Below are 22,203 nucleotides of genomic sequence, written 5' to 3'. Positions count from 1 at the left end.
ATGACCGTTGAAATAACCTTGATGTTCAAATGCATCATCACACGTAGTTATCTTCAGATAATGGACAGCAGTGAGAGTTTAACTGACATAGAAAACATTAGTCACTTCACATTTGTTTACTGGCCTTTAAATAAGGCAATTACTGCCACTGCGTTCTGCGGCCAAAGGAAGTTCTTGATGAGTAGAAGGTGTGGCCTGGGAAAGGTTGTAGATGAACCCCGTCCTCACTCTGATTGGCTGAAGCCCTGGATCTGTTCCTTGGTTTAAAACACTTTCTGGGTTTTCATTCCCTAGAAAACATAAAGGCATAAAAATTAACTTAGATATTTTTAGTGGGGTTTAAACCATTAAAACATCTAAGATAGGGCTGCGATAAATCACATGCGATTATCATGTGCACCTTCGATTATGAACGCGATATTGTCAGTGAACTATGGCTCTGTGTATTAAATGCCGCTCCATCTGAATACATGTGATGGAGATTTGCTACTAATCACAGAACCGGTTTTACTGATGAGACGCGCATGATATTTGCATGTGATTTATCGTGCAGCCCTTATCTAAGAGACTAAAACTGTGAAGAGACTTCAATATAGAAAAATAGCTATTCTTTAAACAAACAAACAAACAAACAAAAAACAGCCAGTTTGTGTGGAGTGTGCAGACTTTTTTCAAGTATTTTACTTTTTGGAGAAAAAAAACAAAAAAAAAAACCCTGCAAATGAAACAAATATTTTTTAAAAACCTTTTTTAGTTAAATAACATCCAATGTGATGCTCCAATGTGATGCAATCAACACAACCTCTTTTGAATAAAAAAAATAATAAAAAATTATATATATACAGTATATATATATAGACATTGTGTGTTTCGTTGTGAAAGCGAAAGTACTTTGTTTGGCCTTCTAAATGAGTACACAACTAGAAATCAGTGGTTAAGTTATATTTACAACACTGTTCCAGAACAGTACAACGCAAATATTAGAGTGTGTGCAGCGCATTTTACGGAGGACTGTTTCCTGAACCTGGGAGAGAGTAGCCTACAATGTGAACACTATGAATGGCTGTGAACACTATAAAGTGGGACAATTACAACTTCACAAGGACAGTCTGGTGCTTCTGACTCACAGCCTGTAAGTACGTTTCGATATTTAAAGAATTTTCTACTGACAATTCAAACATGAGTTTTGAGCAGCGTAGAGTAGTGCTTGTTTGACGTTTCTACGATTACAAATGCAGACATGGTGTTATGATTACGCAGCGCAACGCAACGCAACGCATAAAAAGACACCATATGAGTTAGCGCTGCTCAATTATCCCAAAAATCATAATCACGATTATTTAAAACGATTATTAGTGGGCCATATGATCAAAACTTTATATGAAAGATTTATTTAAAGATAGTGATATATATCAAATATATATTTTATGTAAATAAGGTTGCTATGACATCTACATTTTAGAGACGAAATGTCACAATTCTCAATACCACAGCAGAATACCAGAGTAACTAATATTAGTTAAAAAACAACAACAAAAAAGGTCCTCAAAATTATTGAAAATAATTAAACTGCCAGTAATAAAAAAGCAAAGGAATACAATGTCAATAATAAAAAAAGTCAAATAATACAATAGAATTATAAAATAAAAAAAAGATACAAATGAAACAAACTGTGCTTTTTTAATGCAAGTCTAAAGTAGCTATTCAGTTAACAGCCTACTAGAGAAATTAACCTAATGTAAAATGAAACAGCATGGTCTTTACTGTAGGAATTAAACGTCCTTTGTTTCTTACAAAAGCTACAAAAGTCCTTCAGTCAAGAGCAGTGAGTGATTTTGAATTTGTCTTTTGTTGTTTGATTAATATTAAAGGAACACTCCACTTTTTTTGGAAATAGGCTCATTCTCCAACTCCCCCAGAGTTAATCAGTTGGGTTTTACCGTTTTTGAATCCATTCAGCCGATCTCTGGATCTGGCGATAGCACTTTTAGCATAGCTTAGCATAGATCATTGAATCCGATTAGACCAGTAGCATCGCGTTCAAAAATGACCAAAGAGTTTCGATATTTGTCTTATTTAAAACTTGACTCTTCTGTAGTTATATCATGTAGTAAGACCGGCGGAAAATGAAAAGTTACGATTTTCTAGGCCGATTTGGCTAGGAACTATACTCTCATTCCGGCGTAATAATCAAGGAACTTTGCTGCCATACCATGGCCGCAGCAGGTGCAGTGATATTACGCAGCGCCTGAAAGTAGTCCCCAGCTATATTATAACTAGTTACTTTCCTGTAGCTCAAATAGTAGAGCATGGCGCTAGCAACGCCAAGATCATGGGTTCGATTCCCAGGGAAAGCAAGAGCTGATAAAATGTAAAAACTGTAACTTGAATGCAATGTAAGTCGCTTTGGATAAAAGCGTCTGCTAAATGCATAAATGTAAATGTAAATGTAGTTACCTAGCTGGGGACTACTTTCAGGCGCTGCGTAATATCACTGCGCCTGCCGCGCCATGGTATGGCAGCAAAGTTCCTTGATTATTACGCGGAATGAGAGTATAGTTCTAATCATATCGGCCTGAAAATCGCAACTTTTCATTTTCCGCCGGTCTTAGTACACGATATAACTACAGAAGAGTCAAGTTTTAAATAGGACAAATATCGAAACTCTTTGGTCATTTTTGAACGCAATGCTACTGGTCTAATCGGATTCAATGATCTATGCTAAGCTATGCTAAAAGTGCTATCGCCAGACCCGGAGATCGGCTGAATGGATTCAAAAACGGTAAAACTCAACTTATTAACTCTGGGGGAGTTGGAGAACGAGCCTATTTCCAAAAAAAGTGGAGTGTTCCTTTAAGCACACAGTTGCAGCAGGAAAATAGCGAGCTGTCACTTTAAGAGCCGCACGGGTCCAATTTACTGTTACACAAGTATTTTCTTTTCTCAACTCTTTACGTTCATTTATGACATAACCAACAAAGATTTATGTGAATAATCACTAAGTGCCACATTTTCACACATTTTTGCATGTATTTGTCTGTTTAGGCGCTAAAAGATTAATTAAAATGTCCGTGTTGTGTTCTGTCTCTGAGTGCATACACAGTAGCCAAATCTTCCAGAGGAAGCGCAAGTTCTCTTTCACGCTTTTAAAAACATAAATAAATCTGATCAACTTAAACAAATAAAGCACGTCCCGTTTTGCAAAAGTCTCGTTACATGATTTTACTGATTTGCACGTGAAATTGGGCTTTTATGGAAGAACGAAAAGCACCGCTGGAAAGGGGCGGAACAGGGCTCAATAATCGTTTTATCTCGATTACTGTATTTTCATAATCGTTGGAGGCCGAAATCAAAACTGAATTTCTATTAATTTCACAGCCTTAATATGAGTCATTATAATCAGTAATTATGTCCTCACTGAATGCAACAAATGCCTCGTTTATAGTGGGTTTTATTGTTTTTGTTTCATAGCGCCGGGACATGGCATCACACACAACATGGTAAGGGGCGTAACAGTTCCGTCACACGCTTAAGGTATTCGGCCAATCATAACGCACTGGATAGCTGGCCAATCAGAGCACACCTCGCTTCTCAGAAGAATGAGCTTTGTAAAAATCGGTGCGTTTCAGAAAGGCGGAGCATAGAGGAGCAACAATAATGTACCGTATGTGGAAAATAATGTTTTTTGAACCTCGAACCACGTAAACACATTACATTACACCAAATACACAAAATAATGCTCTTTTTTAGCAACATCATATGACCCCTTTAAAAAAGGTCTTTTCATAAAATAAGTTTCTTCTCATTTTTCTTCTATTTACGGGCCACAAGAGAAATATTAAGGGAATAAATTAAAACAGTTTACCGTTATCAGCATATGTTGAAGTAGATTCGTCTCTCGTCGTCTCTGAGAGAATATGTGGCGTAAGATGCTGAAAGCTCTGCCATTACTCCGTCATTCCGTTTTTACTTTCACTTTCTGCATACTGAATTGACTGAGATTAAGACGTTCACCGGCAAAACTCTTGCACAAAGTTTGCACGTTGCTTGTGTGATATCCATTGGCTCACTTTCATGGTTTAAAATAGAAATATTTCCAACATTGCGCCGTAACCAATTACCCCGCCCCCCCGTATCAAAAACGTACCGAACCGTGACACCACTGTGTCGTGTCGTGTCGTGTCGAACCGAACTGTGAATTTTGTGTTACTGTTACACCCCTAATATATGTGACCCAGGACCAAAAAACCAGTCATAAGGGTAAATTTTTCGAAATTGAGATTTATAAATAAGCTTTCCATTGATGTATGGTTTGTTATGATATGACAATATTTGGCCGAGACACAACTATTTAAAAATCTGGAATCTGAGGATGCAAAAAAAAAAAAAATCACCTTTAAAGTGCAGTAGGAACAGAATATCTTCATGAAACATGATCTTTATTTAACGTCCTAATGATTTTTTGGCATAAAAGAAAAATCAATAATTTTGACCCATACAGTGTATTTTTGGCTATTGCTACAAATATACCCAGCGACTTAAGTCTGGTTTTGTAGTCCAGGGTCACATACAGGTGCATCTCAATAAATTAGAATGTCGTGGAAAAGTTCATTTATTTCAGTAATTCAACTCAAATTGTGAAATATTTAAATAAATTCAATGCACACAGACTGAAGTAGTTTTAAGTCTTTGGTTCTTTTAATTGTGATGATTTTGGCTCACATTTAACAAAAACCTACCAATTCACTATCTCAACAAATTACAATACTTAGAAGACCAATAAAAAAAACTTTTAGTGAATCGTTGGCCTTCTGGAAAGTATGTTAATTTACTGTATATGTACTCAATACTTGGTAGGGGCTCCTTTTGCTTTAATTACTGCCTCAATTCGGCATGGCATGGAGGTGATCAGTTTGTGGCACTACTGAGGTGGTATGGAAGCCCAGATTTCTTTGACAGTGGCCTTCAGCTCATCTGCATCTTGTTTCTCATTTTCCTCTTGACAAACAGGTCTGGTGAGTTTGCTGGCCAGTCAAGCACACCAACACCATGGTCATTTAACCAACTTTTGGTGCTTTTGGCAGTGTGGGCAGGTGCCAAATCTTGCTGGAAAATGAAATCAGCATCTTTAAAAAGCTGGTCAGCAGAAGGAAGCATGAAGTGCTCCAAAATTTCTTGGTAAACGGGTGCAGTGACTTTGGTTTTCAAAAAACACGTCTGTGTGTGGTGGCTCTTGATGCCTTGACCCCAGCCTCAGTCCATTCCTTGTGAAGTTCACCCAAATTCTTGAATCGATTTTGCTTGACAATCCTCATAAGGCTGCGGTTATCTCGGTTGGTTGTGCATCTTTTTCTTCCACACTTTTTCCTTCCACTCAACTTTCTGTTAACATGCTTGGATACAGCACTCTGTGAATAGCCAGCTTCTTTGGCAATGAATGTTTGTGGCTTACCCTCCTTGTGAAGGGTGTCAATGATTGTCTTCTGGACAACTGTCAGATCAGCAGTCTTCCCCATGATTGTGTAACCTAGTGAACCAAACTGAGAGACCATTTTGAAGGCTCAGGAAACCTTTGCAGGTGTCTTAAGTTGATTATCTGATTGGCATGTCACCATATTCTAATTTGTTGAGATAGTGAATTGGTGGGTTTTTGTTAAATGTGAGCCAAAATCATCACAATTAAAAGAACCAAAGACTTAAAACTACTTCAGTCTGTGTGCATTTAATTTATTTAATAAATTTGAGTTGAATTACTGAAATAAATGAACTTTTCCACGACATTCTAATTTATTGAGATGCACCTGTATATAATCACAGAGGACCCCTGATCACTGTCAGTAAGTAATATTGTATTATTATTTTAATTATAAGTACTTAATATTTTTAAAGTATGAAGACAACATGAATACAAATGATTTCTTTCTAAAACTTGGCATCTGCAAGATTTCTCTTTATCCCTTTATTTGACCTATGAGCAACCCTTTAGTGCTGAACACTGTCTCCCTAGTTTACCTTATTAGATTTAAGTGGCTCATGTTTCTGGTAAACGCTACAAAAAAAGACTCCAAAACAGATGTGACAAGAAAAATATGGGTTGGTTTTACTTTGGCACAGACTGACATCATGAAGGTATTATGCTCATATATACAGTATACACACAGACATCAGTTTGCGGGAGGAAATATGGCCTCCACAGAGCTGTTAGGTTGGTCCCCCATTGTAATCTATGGTGCTTTGAGTCTTGGTAAGGAACCGAAGTGGTTAAACGTCCAACATGAATTCCCATAAAACCCAAGCAAACATACTCCTAGTGAGCAGCTGAGGGAAATGAGTGCCAAATTTAATGTGGCCAGGTTTGTGGGGGACGACAATGTAGAACATGGCTAAGTACACATCCAGCTATGTTTTGCTACTGTCATTCCTGTGGCTGTGATGCTTATTACGAAACCTCTTGATGCCCAAGCTCTGGTTTTTCATGAGAAAAACGTCTCCCATGAGGCTGGGTGCTAGTCTTGTTTCATTTTCAGTCCAAACCTCATGATGGGGCCCTAGAATAGAAGGCAAATACATGAACACCAAACTTCCAGTGAAGCCCATTCCTACTGGCAGCGCTAAAAATCTGTATCGGTTGGAAGATCACTGTAGGAACTCCCTGCATTGCTTAGCCTATTTGTATAAATCTGTTGCATCAGCAACAATCTCAGTTACTTGGGCTTTCACTGAAATAGAATGATGTCTGTAGCTTTGACATCGCACATCGCTATCAGTGTGAACGCCATTAAGACTCATGTACAACCTTTGAGTGATATTAGCATCCCACACACTGGCAGCTTCCATGCTTGGAGTAATAACAGGCATGACTGATTTCTCCAGTTCCCCATAACAATAATAACCAGTAAAAACACATGACACGTCATAACAAAGAGGGTTTGTGTTGGATGAATCCTTCAGAACTGACTGCTGATTTCACATGGCTGGTATTTCAATGTTCTAAGCGTGAACATGCTGCTTACAAACATAATTATTTACTTCATCTGGTTGCGTTTCCATTGCGTCACTCTACGCCGCCAAGTCTGATCCCCTCCCTGTACTACAGCATCTATTCAATCTGGAGATAAGCAAACCCGTAAACATACTTGAACAGAGTGTAGACGGATGTTGACTGGATCTCCTAACAAGCCTCTACATCAGACGCAACACATTAGTTTCGAGAGGCAGCGCCCTGCTAATACCGTGAAGCAGAGTGGTTGGGAAATGCTCTCCAGCAAGTAGGCCACTCATACTCATGTGCTCTGCATTTTCCATTTGACTGCCTCTGTACAGTATGGCCTCTGTAATCACACCAGCAGCTTGAGACAAACCGTAAATGTTTACATATGCCTTCAAGGGGGCCGCTCCAAATTCACTTCATATCCAGTCTTTCTCTCACCCTTTGTCACACTCAGACAAGCACACACTGTGCTGTTAACAAGAATAGATGAGAGCTATTACACTTTTTTATTACTCCATAAAGCAGAACACATGGGGCAAGTCCTTGCAAGAGTGGCGAGACAGGAAATAGTGAATGGAAACCTGTAGCTCAGGAGGGGTGTACATGGCCTGACGCTCACCGTTCTTCATGCTACCCTTTTGGAAATGGCATATAAGTGCTTTGAGAACTCAGTAGTAGCATGAAGTAGTACAAGATGTAAAATAAGCGATCCAGTTCGCGAGGCCCAACTTGTTGAACCAGGACAATCATCAAACGAACAAGAGACGACTCCTCTTGAGGGCTCTTGCATCGACCCCTGCGACTCTACCTCTTTGATTTATGAAGCTCAGATGGAGTCTGGAGGGCTGGGAGGAGGAGATAAAAGGTTTCTTGAAATGAACACCTTAGTGAAACCTGCTGCTGTATAAGGTAACACAGAAAGGGCCCCTTCACCTGGAGAACCGCAGTCCAGAAAACTTCTCATTAGGGGGACACATCAGTCTGGGCACTGAGAAACAAGAGCTGCGGAGAACCTGTCAGCCCCATCAGAATCTGTTTTTGCACTTGAGTAGCATGTCTTAGGAAACCGAAATGATTAGTAAACCCCCCGAGCTATTCTGGGTTCAGTCGAAACAAAACCCCCACAATAATCAAACCGAATTGCTAAATTACAGAGATGAGCAGCTCGAAAAACGTCTCACAATCATGAGAGCCTTTACTCCGCAGAACCACAGCAGCTAAAGGCATCCAGATCCAACACTGATTGCTAATAATGAGTCAGTGTGGTACTGGCCAAGACACATGGTACAGCTCTGTAAAATCCCTCTACTCCTCACCCTGCTGGAAACATTGAGTCAGCCAAGGCCTTTTGTTTCAAGTTTATCTGTGTGAAAATAATGTGAGGCTTCAGCTTAGACACGCTGGGTAAAAAAAAATTAAAATGGTACTTTCATGTTGCCCAGGCTTCAAATAAGCTGAAAACAGGCCGTAGGTCCAGGATCCTCTGCCATGCTTTCCTGACAGGATGAAGAGTTTCGTTGTTCCCTTGTTGTTCCTGCAGATCCCATTGAACTCGCAAATCCTCCATGTGGCCTGGCAAAGGGGCAGTTTAATAAGAGCCTCGTTTTGTCCTTTGTGAGCCAAGGCTGGGGACATCAGCAAAAATGTTCTGATTCAGAAATGCTCCATTTCCTCTGTGGAGATTTGAGGACACTGCGGCTTTTCAATAGAGCCAAAATATGAAGAACAGAAAGGGGGGATTGCAGTTGTGTAATTGTCCTTACATAATCTCGATATAAATTTAATGAATTGGATGATAACCACCATTGACAGTAAACACCATTGTCTGCAGGCTTGTTTTTCATTGGATGTAGGGTCAGGGTAGTTCATGTAGCTCAACTTAACCTCATTCTTTATAGGTTAGGCCTCGTGGATCAGGAAGACGAATCCAACTGACAGGGCTCTGTCTGGGTTTGACTGAAAGTTACTGCACAGCCAGATTTACTTTCAGAAGTTTTGGTACCCATGTATGCAATGCCCTCTGCTGAAAGAGGAACACTGAGTCCTGGAGTACGGACATTTGCAGCTGTGACAGGGTGAGTCATTCTGTTTAGCACTTAAATAGAAGGGGGTTTCTGTTCAACAATGACACTGACACATAAGTACAGACAGAAATCTGCACATGTGCTTGAACACACACACACATGCACTCAATGAGCACTGGTAAAGCACCAGCACCTGTGAAACGAATGAATCTTAAGGGAAACATGGCTAATGCAGAGGCTTTCGTTTGGTACTTCCATATTCACATGGATGCACGTGTGGCTGGAATACAGAGTAGCAGCTGCAGTCCGGGATGTGAGCAGATGACGGTTCCTAGAAGAAAACCCGCCAGTTCTTGCACGTCTTTTCACCAACTGATCAGGCAAGAAGGAACACATTTCCAGAAATTACCCAACACCTGGGTAAATCAGTAATCGAAAATGAACCAACTCTCAGCAGGACAATTCTCTTAATGACTCTCTAATATGAGCTTGGGGAAGTGGCTCACAACATAACATAACATTTGGTCAGGTTCTAGCTTCTCGAGGTTTTGCAAACAGGTTGGCTCTAAGTTGGTCATCAGTAACTTTTGCATTAATGTATATTTTTCCATATGAGAAACACAAATATCACATTATAGATATTGTTTTCCAAAGTCTCAGCATGATATGGGGCTGCGTGAGGTTTTATGGTTTGGTTGGGCGATGTAAAACAGGATGATTTCCTGTGCTGCTGCTTTCAGCAACCTATTTTCTTTATAAATCAAAGATTTACTTCTAGAGAAAACAAGCAATTACACAACATGAACAAAATGAAACATGGCAGTCTGGAAATATGATCTTCCAAACAAAATAAAAGTAGGGGAAGGTATGGGGAAAAACCCAGAATCCATGAAAAAGAGAGAAAGTAAAAGTGGAAAAGAGGAACGCTGAATGACTGAGAGGGGGAAAGTAAAACTGGGATAGAGGAGCGCAAATGAGAGTTAGAAGGAGGCAAAGAAATGAAAAGTCGAGAAAGAGAAAGAGAAAAGGGAGAGGGGGAGAGAACAAAGCCATCTTTGTGTGAGGCGCTGAGAGAGTGGAGCAGAGCCAGGGCTTAGGGGGTGTTTCACAAGAGTACACTGACTGCATTCCTGCAATGTGATTATGGCCACATTTAATTTATTCTCCTGCAGGAAACACACTTAACCCTTCACTGTCCATCGACTCGCATCAACTGGCCTTGAACTTGAACTCTTTTCCTTTATAATTATCCAGTAAGTGAATATTATGCAAGTAAAACTGTTTAGTTATGACCTTGCCATAAGAACCAACTACAGACTCTGTAGTTCCTGGTGATTGCTTTACAGTCATTCATTGACTTTGCTTTGTGTTTTGCGGCGTCAGACCGCTCTAAATCCAGGCTAATTCGGCCTGAAGCGATTACACTGGGGATTCCCAGCACTGGATATTCTTTAGGTACACAAAGGTAGATCTGAGGTGAAACTTCACATGCATTTTATCTGAAACTAAAAGTATTTAATGAGGAAATTTGTTAGAACAACTCAAAACATGCCAAAGCATGTTTAGGGAAGAACTTGATGAAATTTACCTAGAGGACACAATTTTTGGTTGGTCTGTAAAAAAGGGAAGATTTTTGAGAATGTGGTTGCAAAATTTCTTTTTGGAGATTTTTTGATAAATATAAAAATATGAAGGAAGAAAGAAAACTTGTATAAACAAGGTAATAAGCTAATAATAAATATACTTGAATAAGTATTAAATAATTAGTATTAAGATCATAGTAAATTTAGAACAATATGTATTTTTAACCAACAATTAAGTATAAACTAAAATGTTTTTTCACCATCAGGCCAAACAGTTCTGAGCTTGATGAATAATAGTACCATTTTCATTAGAAAGCCGTTCAGTACAAACTATTTCATGCTCAGATTTCTCATCAGGGTTAGCCAGCCACAATAAGTACAGGAAAGCCTTTGGTGAAAGTGTTTGGTGAAATGGTTTAGTGATGTGGCGACTCAGAATTGGTCAAATACATTTTAATCCTGATTTTAAAGCTCCAAAATAAAAAAAAATACAGCCATAACAAATATCCTGGAACAGTACAGAAAGACAACATTCAGAAACAACACATTCTCACTCCCAACTCGTCACATTTATTTTTTTAAAGATTGGCATTTTTGCTTTTATTACGATAGGATAGTGAGTAGACAGGAAGCAAAGTGGGGGAGAGAGAGGGGGACGGGATCATGAAAGCCAGAGCTCAAACTTGGGACACCTGAAGTGCAACAGTGCTGTATGTCGGTGCGCTGCCCAAAAGGGCATCGGCACCGACAACTTGTCACATTTTGATGCTTGGTCAGGACCCTTTGGTGTCACTTTTTAATGCACAGGGTACACCTTTAGCATAATTTTCTGAAGTGCAGATTACTCCATTGCTTCAGTAAGAAACCTTTGGCGTCAATATGCAGACGTTGTTGAGAAGTGGGTAGGTTTAGGTGCTCCAAAATATCAATAATTTATAAATTATAAATGTATATACTGCAAAACCTTTTCTATTTTTACAAGTATAGATCTGACACATAAGGGTCCTGACCAAGCGAGGTTTTTTTTTTTTCAAAAACAGCACCTGTTCGGCCTGATAATGGAATTTACCAGAATCAATACAATTGTTCTGAATCTAACTTAAGGCAACAACATCCGATCTGCATAGAAAGCATAAGTAATTTCTGCAGACAGTCTTGAAGAGTGTCTTGGGCAAAGCTTGATTTGTTGAGCCAAGCTTGATGGTCATGGCTGCTGACCTCTTTGGTTAGGTCTGTTTCCCAATCCTGGAAGACCACACACAGATCTGTCAGCTAGAAAAGACAACCCCTATTTTGACGGGCCCACCCTAGTTCCCTCTATGATTCTGTGTGTTTACACCTAACATAGAGAGAGGGAAAATTAGATAATGAAGAGAGAGCAGCACATCATTGGGGTTGACCACTCCCTGAGGCCACAAATATAGTAGCCTACTCATTCTCGAGCCACCTATTCATATATTCTTATACACTCCCCTCTTCGACAACTGTACCACTCTCTACCCAGTTGCTGGGAATAAAAAACGGGAGCAGTTGAGAGAGAGAGAGAGGGTGGGTGGGGGGCAAAACCAATGCTGGACTAAATAAAATCTCCTCTCCAAAGGATCAAAGCTGAACTTGGCAATTTAATTCCAAGAGGATATTGCCGTTCCCAAAGGCTTCCCTTTGCCTCCAGCCATCTAGGCCTGTTACCCCCTCTCATTAAAGACACAGTCTTAAGCTGTAGTGTAGCAACCGGAGCAGCATTATCCCAGATCTGCTTTTCCCTGCCCATTACGGAAAGAAAGTTCTGTCAGTCTAACCACAATCCAATAAGGTTGGACCAACACTACTGTCATTTAGATGTATTACATAACAGTTTTCCAACAGAACCTAATAGAGCATAGGCGGGGCTAAGGACAATTATAAAGTCTCATTGTTTTAGCTGTGCCAGTACAGCTAAGTTCAACTTCTTAGGAAACATATCTTTTTTCAGCGAGGCCAAGTCTTAGTGTAGCTGGAGCAATGGCTGCAGAAAATTCAGCTTTGCCATCACAAGAATAAACTACACTACACAATTTTGTGATGCGTTTTTTTTTATTTTATTTTTTTTAGACACAACATAATTAATTAGTCATAATAAAAATAATAAGCTTTATTACAATTTTAAATAATTAATTAAATTTAGAGCTGTAATGGTGTGTTCACACCAAATGCAAATTTAATTATTCACTCGAGTAGCATTTGCCGTGAACACGTGATATTCACTTCAATTGTGTCTTCCAAGCAAGTTGAAAAATTTCAACTCGAGCAGAAAATTCGCATGACGCGTTATTGTGCAAGCCAATCAGCAAAGAGCTTATTGACACATCCGGTTATATCAGAAAATGGAAGAGAGCATTACTGTAGCCGTCTAGGCACCCCGAAATTTATGATATAGTTACCTGGAGCATAGAAAACAATTAAAATCAGTTGTAGCGGTAGTTAGGGCTGGGTATCGAGTTCAATACTTTTTAGGCACCGACTGAATTGCCTCGATACCATTGAGTATCGAAAAACGTCTTGTCGTTCGGTACCAAATTTCGATACCTAAGGGGGTTAATCTCATCAATGTCAGTGAGGCAATAAGCCTGCAGCACTAGGTGTGTTCGACAGATAGATCAGTGTTTGACATCCGTGAGAGCGATTCGAAAGCGTACGGAGCAGTCTGCTCTCCATCGCGTGGTTTTGTTTACTACACACAGACTGAAGCGCCCGTGACACTTGCCTGTGATTTCAGCGTCTGCCGTCTCTCTAAATGAGGACATAAACACATGAACAACATCTCCAGAACTGCTCTGAGAGTCACTTCATTAGCATTTTACCGTTTCATTGGACAGAAAATAAAACACCCACTTATGAAAGTGGATAAAGATTTTCAATTTCTTGAAGTCTTCAACAACCTAGAATAAATGAATAGAAATGATGATTCTGTCTGAGCTATGCGTTTTAAAACAAACACGCACTAGTGTAAATGTAGTCTAACAGATGTGTAAACTGAAAACTATTTGAACTTTATTCAAATTATTTGCACTGATTTATTGTGTTGGATATATTTTGTTCCTTTGTGCAGTGGCTCAGGAGATGAGGCTTTGAGTCTGTATAAATGTCAACAAGCTGAAAAAATAAAACCAAAGTTTTTTTTTTAGATAATGTAATCTTGTTAAAACTGATTTAATAAAATTTGTATCGAAAAAAGTATCGTTCAGGAACCGGTATCGAACTCAAGGTATCGGTATCGGTATCGATATCAATATCAATATCAATATCAATATCAATATCAATATCGAAAATTCTTTAAACGATACCCAGCCCTAGCAGTAGTTTTATTTTATTAGCATGGCTACAGAGATGCTGCTATCAATAAAAAAATAATGTCAGTGTATATACAGTAGTAAAATGTAACACACACATTAATGCAGGATTAATACTCATTCACCTCTGGATGGTGCTGTGAACTCAGACACGTCGGCGTTTGGCTTTCCGGTGTATTTGGGACTTCCACAACAGGTACAAAGCATTGATCGTAGTTATCTCCACCATTGTTGATTGCGCAATGTTTTTATTTGCGCGAGTTGCATGAAAAACATCCAGCGAGTAATCTAGAGCCAGTGATGCGATGCGCATATTCACTTCGCGTTTCGTGTGAACACACCATAAGTGAGCAACATCACATCAACGAAACCACTTAGTTCCTGCTGAACAAAGCTTAAAAAACACAATATTTGCTCTGAGCAATAGGTCAAGAGAAACAATTATACAATGAATAGCACTGTTTAGATGTTTCGAATCAGCTCTTTGCTAAGAGTTCAGCTAGAGTGCAATATTCAAATGCAACATCATACCAAGAGCAAAGGCCTGTGAATCTAGTACAGAGAGGGTACAGAATGAGGGCTGAGAGGTGCACATAAAATTTTACTGAGCAATGCTGTATATTAGAAGGCAATCCGAAACTAAACTTTGGGCAAAATTATGAGGACATGTGTTGAGATAGTGAGAAACAGAATGAGAGAGAGATATCTAAAAGGGAGAAATAGACAGCTAATCCCTACAAGCAGCTGTTGTGTTCTGACCGACACCAGAAGCTGCCGCCTGTGACCTCACTAGCACTGGTGTAAAGGTTAATCATTAAAGTGCATATACACCAACATTCATCTCTTAGGTACAGAGAGGTGTATGACTAACCCCATGACAATCCCAGTTTATCGCAGGCTCACACTGCAAACCTACCCTGAATCACGCTTTGAGCAGAAGGAGCTTTATTTTCAGCATAGAATTCAGGTAGTACTTCAAATACTAAACCTCAAGGACATGATCCTCAAGATATTTACTTATTTATTTTTAATCAGAGTAGTTTGGAAGAAGGCTTCACACATCATTAAAACCTGTGAAAAGTATTGCTGAGGCTCTAGGTGAGAACTTCCAGCCTCTGATGCCCCACTCGGGTTAAGCCCAAAATATACGCAAGGGTCCGCGGCATACAGTGTGTGTGACGCAAATTTCATTACCAGAACAGTACGCTCGTTCTGTACACGCACCACTCGATTTTTAACCACGCGCACTTTGTATGCGCAGGTCACATGTGCGCATTGAATTTGTCTTGAGTAATCAGTTGTTCCACAAGGACTTTCTTTAGAGTAGAAAAGGAAACTAAAGAGCCAGAACAACAGTAGCAACACAATACTGGAGACTGCAACAAGAACAGATGCCCGTATTGACAAGTGCTTGTGTAAGGGGGTTATGAGTAGGGATGGGTATCGTTTACATATTAACGATACCGATACCGGTACTTATCGATAATGTTATCGATACTATTTGGTGCAAAAAGATATGATGTGAAAAGTTGTTGAAAATTTCAAGTTATTTTATTACTGCTAAACTTTAGCAACTGTATTAAAGTTCTTCAGTCAGGAGCAGCGAGTTATTTTTCTGTTTGCGTTTTATTTTATTCACATTAAAGGGATAGTTCACCCATAAATAAAAATGGTCTCACTCTCAATTTGTTTTAAACCTGAATGAGTTTCTTTCTTCTGTTAAACATAAACGTTATTTTGAAGAATGTATTCATTTTTATTCTTGTGCTGAACACAAAATAAGATATTTTGAAGAATAACCAAACAGTTGCTGATCCCCAGTGACTTCCATTTTTTTTTCCTACTATCAAAGTCAGTGGGGACCAACAACTGTTTGGTTACTGACATTCTTCAAAATATCTTCTTTTGTGTTCAGCTCAAGAATAAAAAACAATACAGGTTTGGTACAACATGACAGTGAGTAAATAATAATAGAATTAAAATTTTTGGGTGAACTATCCCTTTAATGAAAATCGGCAGCATGTTTAGTTCTGTACATTTAAGACCTGCACACATCTGTTTTTTTCACTTTAGACATAACTAACTGTGTTTATGTGTAAACCTTGTGTATTTTTGACAATATTAGTGCAATCAGACAATAATTTAGATAACTAAGTAATCATATGCTGTTTGACCGGCTTTGTAACGTACACACGCTTCAAGTGTACGTGCTCTGAATAAGCGCACGCCAGAACAGCACGCAAATTAAATGTTTAACTGGCAAGGCTTTAAACTAAAGTACACGCAAATAATGTACTTTTGTGATTGCGAATAAGTGCAGTGTTTCGAGAGTGTAACTCTACCGCTGAATCAACATTTGATGTGAATGTATCTCGTGAGTTGAAGTTGGAGCCGGAGCCGGAGCCGGGAGATATAGTAAATACAGTGCATTGCTTGAGGTTGATGTTGTGTTTTGTTAGTAAATGTTTCATTATATTACTGGTGTTGCCTCCTTTGTTCACTATTACACTACTGCATATATTGCAAAACAATACCGGTTCTGGGTACCCATCCCTAGTTATGAGATACTTTAGTTTAAAGAGTGCAAGACATTTTATTGGACAGACCTTCTGGAGACAACAGCGCAGACACTGGACAAAGTTGAAAATTTCTAGAGCTCATATGTCGACCACCTGCGTTTGCCCATGTTATCAAATGGAGTATACTTTGAAAGGCTTTGCGTTTGACTGTCTTGTCATGGATAAAGTCTTGACTTATACTCAACCCTCTTCTTGTCTTGGTTTTGACTCAAACCGAACCTTCTTCTGGTCTCATTCTTGAATTAGACTCAAATGAGCTGGTCTTGGTAACAACATTGCCAGACATTCATTTTCAATGACAGTTGCCAATTTTTGGTGAACCAAGCAACAGAGACCATTGGCGATGCAACAAAGCTGAGCAGAGTAGCAAAACAATGAGGCAACATTGCTGCAGATTTGGGGCATCTCGCGTACATCTCAATTCAGCTTCCTCAGCTACACTACAAACCAAAAAATACTTGAACTACCTACCCCAGTGCACTTCACTGCTTCCTATGCTTTACGTCACCATGATCATTTCCACAAGATAAGACACTTCAATTCTTTGTCGACTACAATAGTGGAAAATGTGAGGATTCTGAATGAAGTTTTTTGGTACTTGGTACTTGGTATTGGGACGATATGGAGTAGGTCAGTGGTTCTCAAACCTCTCCATGAAGTACCCCCAGCACTGTCTCCCTATATCTGACACACCCACTTCAGGTTTTGCAGTCTCCACTAATTGAATCAGGTGTGATAGATGAGGGAGACATACAAAATGTGCAGGGCTGGGGGTACTCCAAGACAAGTTTGAGAACCACTGGAGTAGGTGATTCATCAGCTAGTAGAGTTCTCAGGAGCTAGAGCAAAGCAACAATCATCACAACAGGTGACTCATTGGCAGAAATCAGTGTGTTTGATGTCCTTACTCTTGTCCGACCAGGATAACATCAAGGTATACTATACATACACCATAGTTAGAAGGCTTTGCAGTAGTTTTCAGTGACTGATTCAGTTTAAGGAGCTCTTGGGGTAACACTTCATTCTTCATTCTTCTCTACCTTTGGCACTTCACCCATTGTGTATGCACATGAGCAGACATGCAGTTTATGTAGACTAGGGGATGCAAATCCTGCTCCCAGAGAGTTTAGCTGCAGAGTTTAGCTTCAACCTGCCCCAACACACCAGCTTGGAAGTTTCTAGTAATCTGGAAGACCTTGATGATCTAATTCAGAATATAATTAAGACTGGAGTGGAACTCTGCAGGTTAGTGCCTCACCAAGCTGCAGAGTTTAGCTTCAACCTGCCCCAACACACCAGCTTGGAATTTTCAAGTAATCTGGAAGACCTTGATGATCCAATTCACAATTTAATTAGGATTGGAGTGGAACTCTGCAGGATAGTGCCTCACGAAGAACAAGACTGGGCACCCTTGCAACAGACTTATTGGCATGCTCAGGAAAGGGGCTAGTCAATTTTAAAATTGTAGTGGAGGAAAGCTAATGCCAAGGAAACCTGCTCCTGGTTGAGGGAGCTGATATAGTAATCCATTTCAGTAGATGTCTCTTGGCTGCTCATTTACAAATGTGTGCCTTCAACACAAAGAGCAGGTGTTGATGGTCCATGAAATAGTCCATGGAAACCATTTCTAAATGTCCTGGTGGTGCTGCCCAATAATAATAAGCCATTTAAAGACAATCCACATGGATTTAGAAGGGGTGCCAGAGTCAATCTCTGTGGTGGTGGATTGCCACATGATACCCAGTAGTGCTGCCACAATGAAAAGCTACATTCATATCCATCTCATGGATTGACCGGGTTATGCCACTGGCTATGAACATACAGGAAACCTAGCACGCCTCAATACATTTTTTTTCACATGAGTTTCTTCCAAACAGGCTACAGAAAGTTTGTCCATACAACTTCCTTTGTAGCCTATGCCATCTGTTTTAGACATTCAGTCTTTAGTTTAAGCAAATTTACCTTTGCCAAGAATTTAGGTGTGACAAGTTCAATCATTTAAATTCGATAAGAATGAGAACAAGCTGGACTTCAAGCAAAGATCAACTTCAGCAAGTTGCACAACATTCATCATCATGTTGTACAGAATGTTGTTCTCATATATTCAAATGACTAGAAAGGAAATATGTTTTTTTCAAGTTTCCCGGCAAGACATGAGTGGTACACCACAATATGTCCTCTTTGCCAAATGGCAATTCTACCAGAGAACTATTACAGTACTAAACCAATACACAAGTCATTCTCTAATGACTTGGCCTTGGGCCTTAGCTGGATACAAGCACAACATTTGATTGAAATATATTGGATTCCTTTGTAGAATTCTTCTCATGCACATGCTTAGTTCTTGCTTTGAAAACATTAATAAAAAGCAAACTATGATAAACCGCAAGTAACAAAGGAGGAAGCGAAAGGCATTCAAATCAAGAAGTGCCATTACAGAAATATGTTTTACAATCCCTCAGACTGGATACAAATTCAGAAATTCATACAGTGGAAATGGTAATAAAATATCTCACCTCATTTTGTTTAAGTAATAACACATATATCATAGGAATCTGACTCTTGACTCTTACTTGTAGTAACGGATCCAACACTGCAAAAAAGGTATTTTCCTAATAAAAATAAATTAGCTTTAAAGCAAAAATCACACATGCATCTTTCTCAGCCCACTTCCCACTGACCTCATACAAACAAAGATTTCTATATACTTTAGACTTAAGGGTAGACCCTGGACTTAGGCTTTGTTAGATAAATAAGGCTCAAGAGTTTTGTTCTCAAAGTGGCAACTGGCAAATCTGTAACCATTATGAAAAGGCTTGTTTGTGATTAGTTGATAAGACATATGAGGAATATGTTTGTTCTTACCTTTTGTTCTTTTAAGAATATGATGTGTACAGTACTACACACTGTATTACAATCAGCATTATGACCTACATTATTCAGGTTGATACATTTGCACACATTGATATAAGTGTTTTGAGAGTCTTTTGAGCTCATTATGTGCTGAGTTATTAAATGAATGCTCCTGATATTTATTTAGGCATGAAGCTCTAAGCTCAGTTAAATGAATCAGCGTGTGCTGAATAAGACTGAGAGGACTGAGAGACATATTCATGATTAATGTCAGCATGCTCCTATCATCTGGCACTACGGCATTTACTGTAACGTATGAAAGCAGGTTTGAGTCACTTCTCGCTCATGGTGAGATGAAAAGGGCGACCATATGGAGACAGACAGACAGATAGACAGGCAGACACAAACACACACAGTGCTGTCCAGCTCTTCTATTCTGCAGTGACAGCATGTTCCATATGTGCTCCATGGTGAGTCCCAGCAGGCTGTTAAACAATCCTGTATCCATAAGTGAAATCCCAGACATTTGAGATCTTGGGTAATATCTCTTTTGTTCCTTTCTCTTCTCTCCATTCTGTCTTGTATTAGGACTGCACGATTATGACAACAATTATCAATTATTTATCCTAATATTACAATTTATTTTCATTAATCCAATTTACATAATTGCGTAATCATTTGTATGGATCAAATGCATATCATATTCTTTACTTAGTTAACAAATCAAAAAGAAGCTGAAAAAATATTCCTCAGTTGATTATATTTCAGTTACTGACTTATATAAATGCTTTCATTAAAAACTAAACTGTTCACACTGCACAAAACTTATGACTTATAAATTGCTTATTTACACACAGTCTACATGTTGCAATGAACCCAAACAAAGTAAAACATGGAACAATAAAGGAAAAAAATTACACTACTGTTCAAAGGTTTGGGGTCAGAAACATTTTTAATACTTTAAATGCAAAAAAAAGAAAAAGAAAAAAGCTCACCAAGACTGCATTTATTTGAATAATAATAACTATAATTACACAATAATTGCTACAGTAAGAACAGTAATATTGTAGAATATTATTCCAATTTATAATAACTGTTTTTTTATCTTAATATATTTTAAAATGTAATTTATCCTGAAGCTGAATTTTTTGCATCATTACTCCAGTCTTCAGTGCCCTTTAGAAATCATTCCGATATGTGGGAATAAATGTTGAAACACATATCAGAATGATTTCTGAAGAAGAAAAACTTACTGACTGCTAATATTTCAACACTATGGGAACTATGGGAAATGTGACAGATGGTGAAAATTGTTTGTCTTCATATTTTTTGACAAAGTTTGATGTAAGAAGGCCTATGGTTTTCTTTCTTGCCAGGAACTTTAACTTTAAAGTTCAAGAATGCAACCCACATAATTAAAAACAAAAAGTAATAATAACAATAATACTTTCATTCAGCAAGCACGTATTAAATTGATCAAGGATGACAGACAAGACTTTAACATAGTTACAAAAATGTTCTATTTTAAATAAATGTTGTTTTTTAAAACTTTGTATTCATCAAATAATTCTGGGGAGAAAAATCATGGTTTCCACAAAAATAGTAAGCACCACACCCGTTTTCATTTGGGATAACAGGAAATGTTACTTGAGGACCAAATCAGAAAATTATAATTATCTGTGAATGATCATGTGACACTGAAGACTGGACTGCATTGGACTAGGCTGAAAATTTAAGAAACAACAACAACAACAAAAAATATATATTTTAAATTATAAACATATTTTACAATGAATGTTTTTTACTGTATTTTTTATAAAATAAATGCATCCTTGGTGAGCATTAGAGACTTACTGTATACACATCATATATGTCACAGCTGGAGGAAGAGGCGTTTGTTTCAGATATATCAGAGGAAGTTGAGGTATTTTGATTATTTGCATTAGTATTTTTGGCATCACCCATACATCAGTAACCAACCATAATTATTTCTGATTATAGTGAAGTACAGAGACGTGTTGGGATCAAATATTGGCAGGAAGCATTAGTGTATGCGTGTGCGATTGACTTGAGGAAATTGTGTAAAGAGCTCAGAGAGAAGTGTGTGAATAGTGTTTCAAAGGCCTTTCTCATACAGGGGCTTTATTTGAAGCTGGCAGGCCTTGCCGCCACACATCAAAGATGCACTTGTTGAGAGAGAGAGAGAGAGACTGATTAACACAACTGATGCAGAGAGCCAGACCACAGCAAAACTATTCAATAGCTGGATTGAACTGGACACACACAAGACTCTCTCACTCTCTGACACACAAACACTTCATAGAGAAGCTCTGTCAGCAAAATACAGAAATAGAGAATTGCTTAGATGTAGAGATGCATCAAAGTCAAAATTCTTGGCGAAACTGAAAATTCAGGACACACTAGGCTGAAAATCTAAGGAAAAATAAAATATACTGTATATATATATATATATATATATATATATATATATATATATATATATATATATAGACAAATTCTCCAGGAGATCTCAAGATAAAAGTTCAAGGAAATTTAACTAGATGATTACTCCATTGCTACTACTTTTAATATTTTTTTTATTAACTGTTAATGAACTGGGGACATTCTACAGTCTGATGTTGATAGCCAAGGTTTTAACCTAGCCATGACTAACGAAACACAGGCTAACAAAGTTATCAGTTCACTTGGAAATACTAAATGCACTAAGTTTCTCCAAACTCACAAAGATACTTTAGCTCCTGTTATTTCTCATTTAATTAATTTATCATTTGAACACAGTGTTTTTCCTACTGCTTGGAAGCAAGCCATTGTTTCTCCTATTTT

At 38.4% G+C, this 22,203-nt stretch overlaps 1 protein-coding gene across 1 annotated transcript in view; it reads right to left on the bottom strand.

The window, feature by feature from the left end:
- Window positions 1-22,203, bottom strand: part of rad51b (RAD51 paralog B) — a 47,923-nt gene that overhangs the window by 2,551 nt on the left and 23,169 nt on the right. The window contains exon 10 of the mRNA XM_058756861.1: window positions 125-290. Coding sequence (XP_058612844.1) covers window positions 127-290 — 164 coding nt within the window. The 3' untranslated portion in view covers window positions 125-126. The remainder of the gene's footprint in view (window positions 1-124; window positions 291-22,203) is intronic.

The sequence above is a fragment of the Onychostoma macrolepis genome, chromosome 20 (genome assembly GCF_012432095.1).
Source record: "Onychostoma macrolepis isolate SWU-2019 chromosome 20, ASM1243209v1, whole genome shotgun sequence".
In the NCBI taxonomy this organism is placed as follows: Eukaryota; Metazoa; Chordata; class Actinopteri; order Cypriniformes; family Cyprinidae; genus Onychostoma; species Onychostoma macrolepis.
This window is presented reverse-complemented; position numbering and strand designations above follow the sequence as displayed.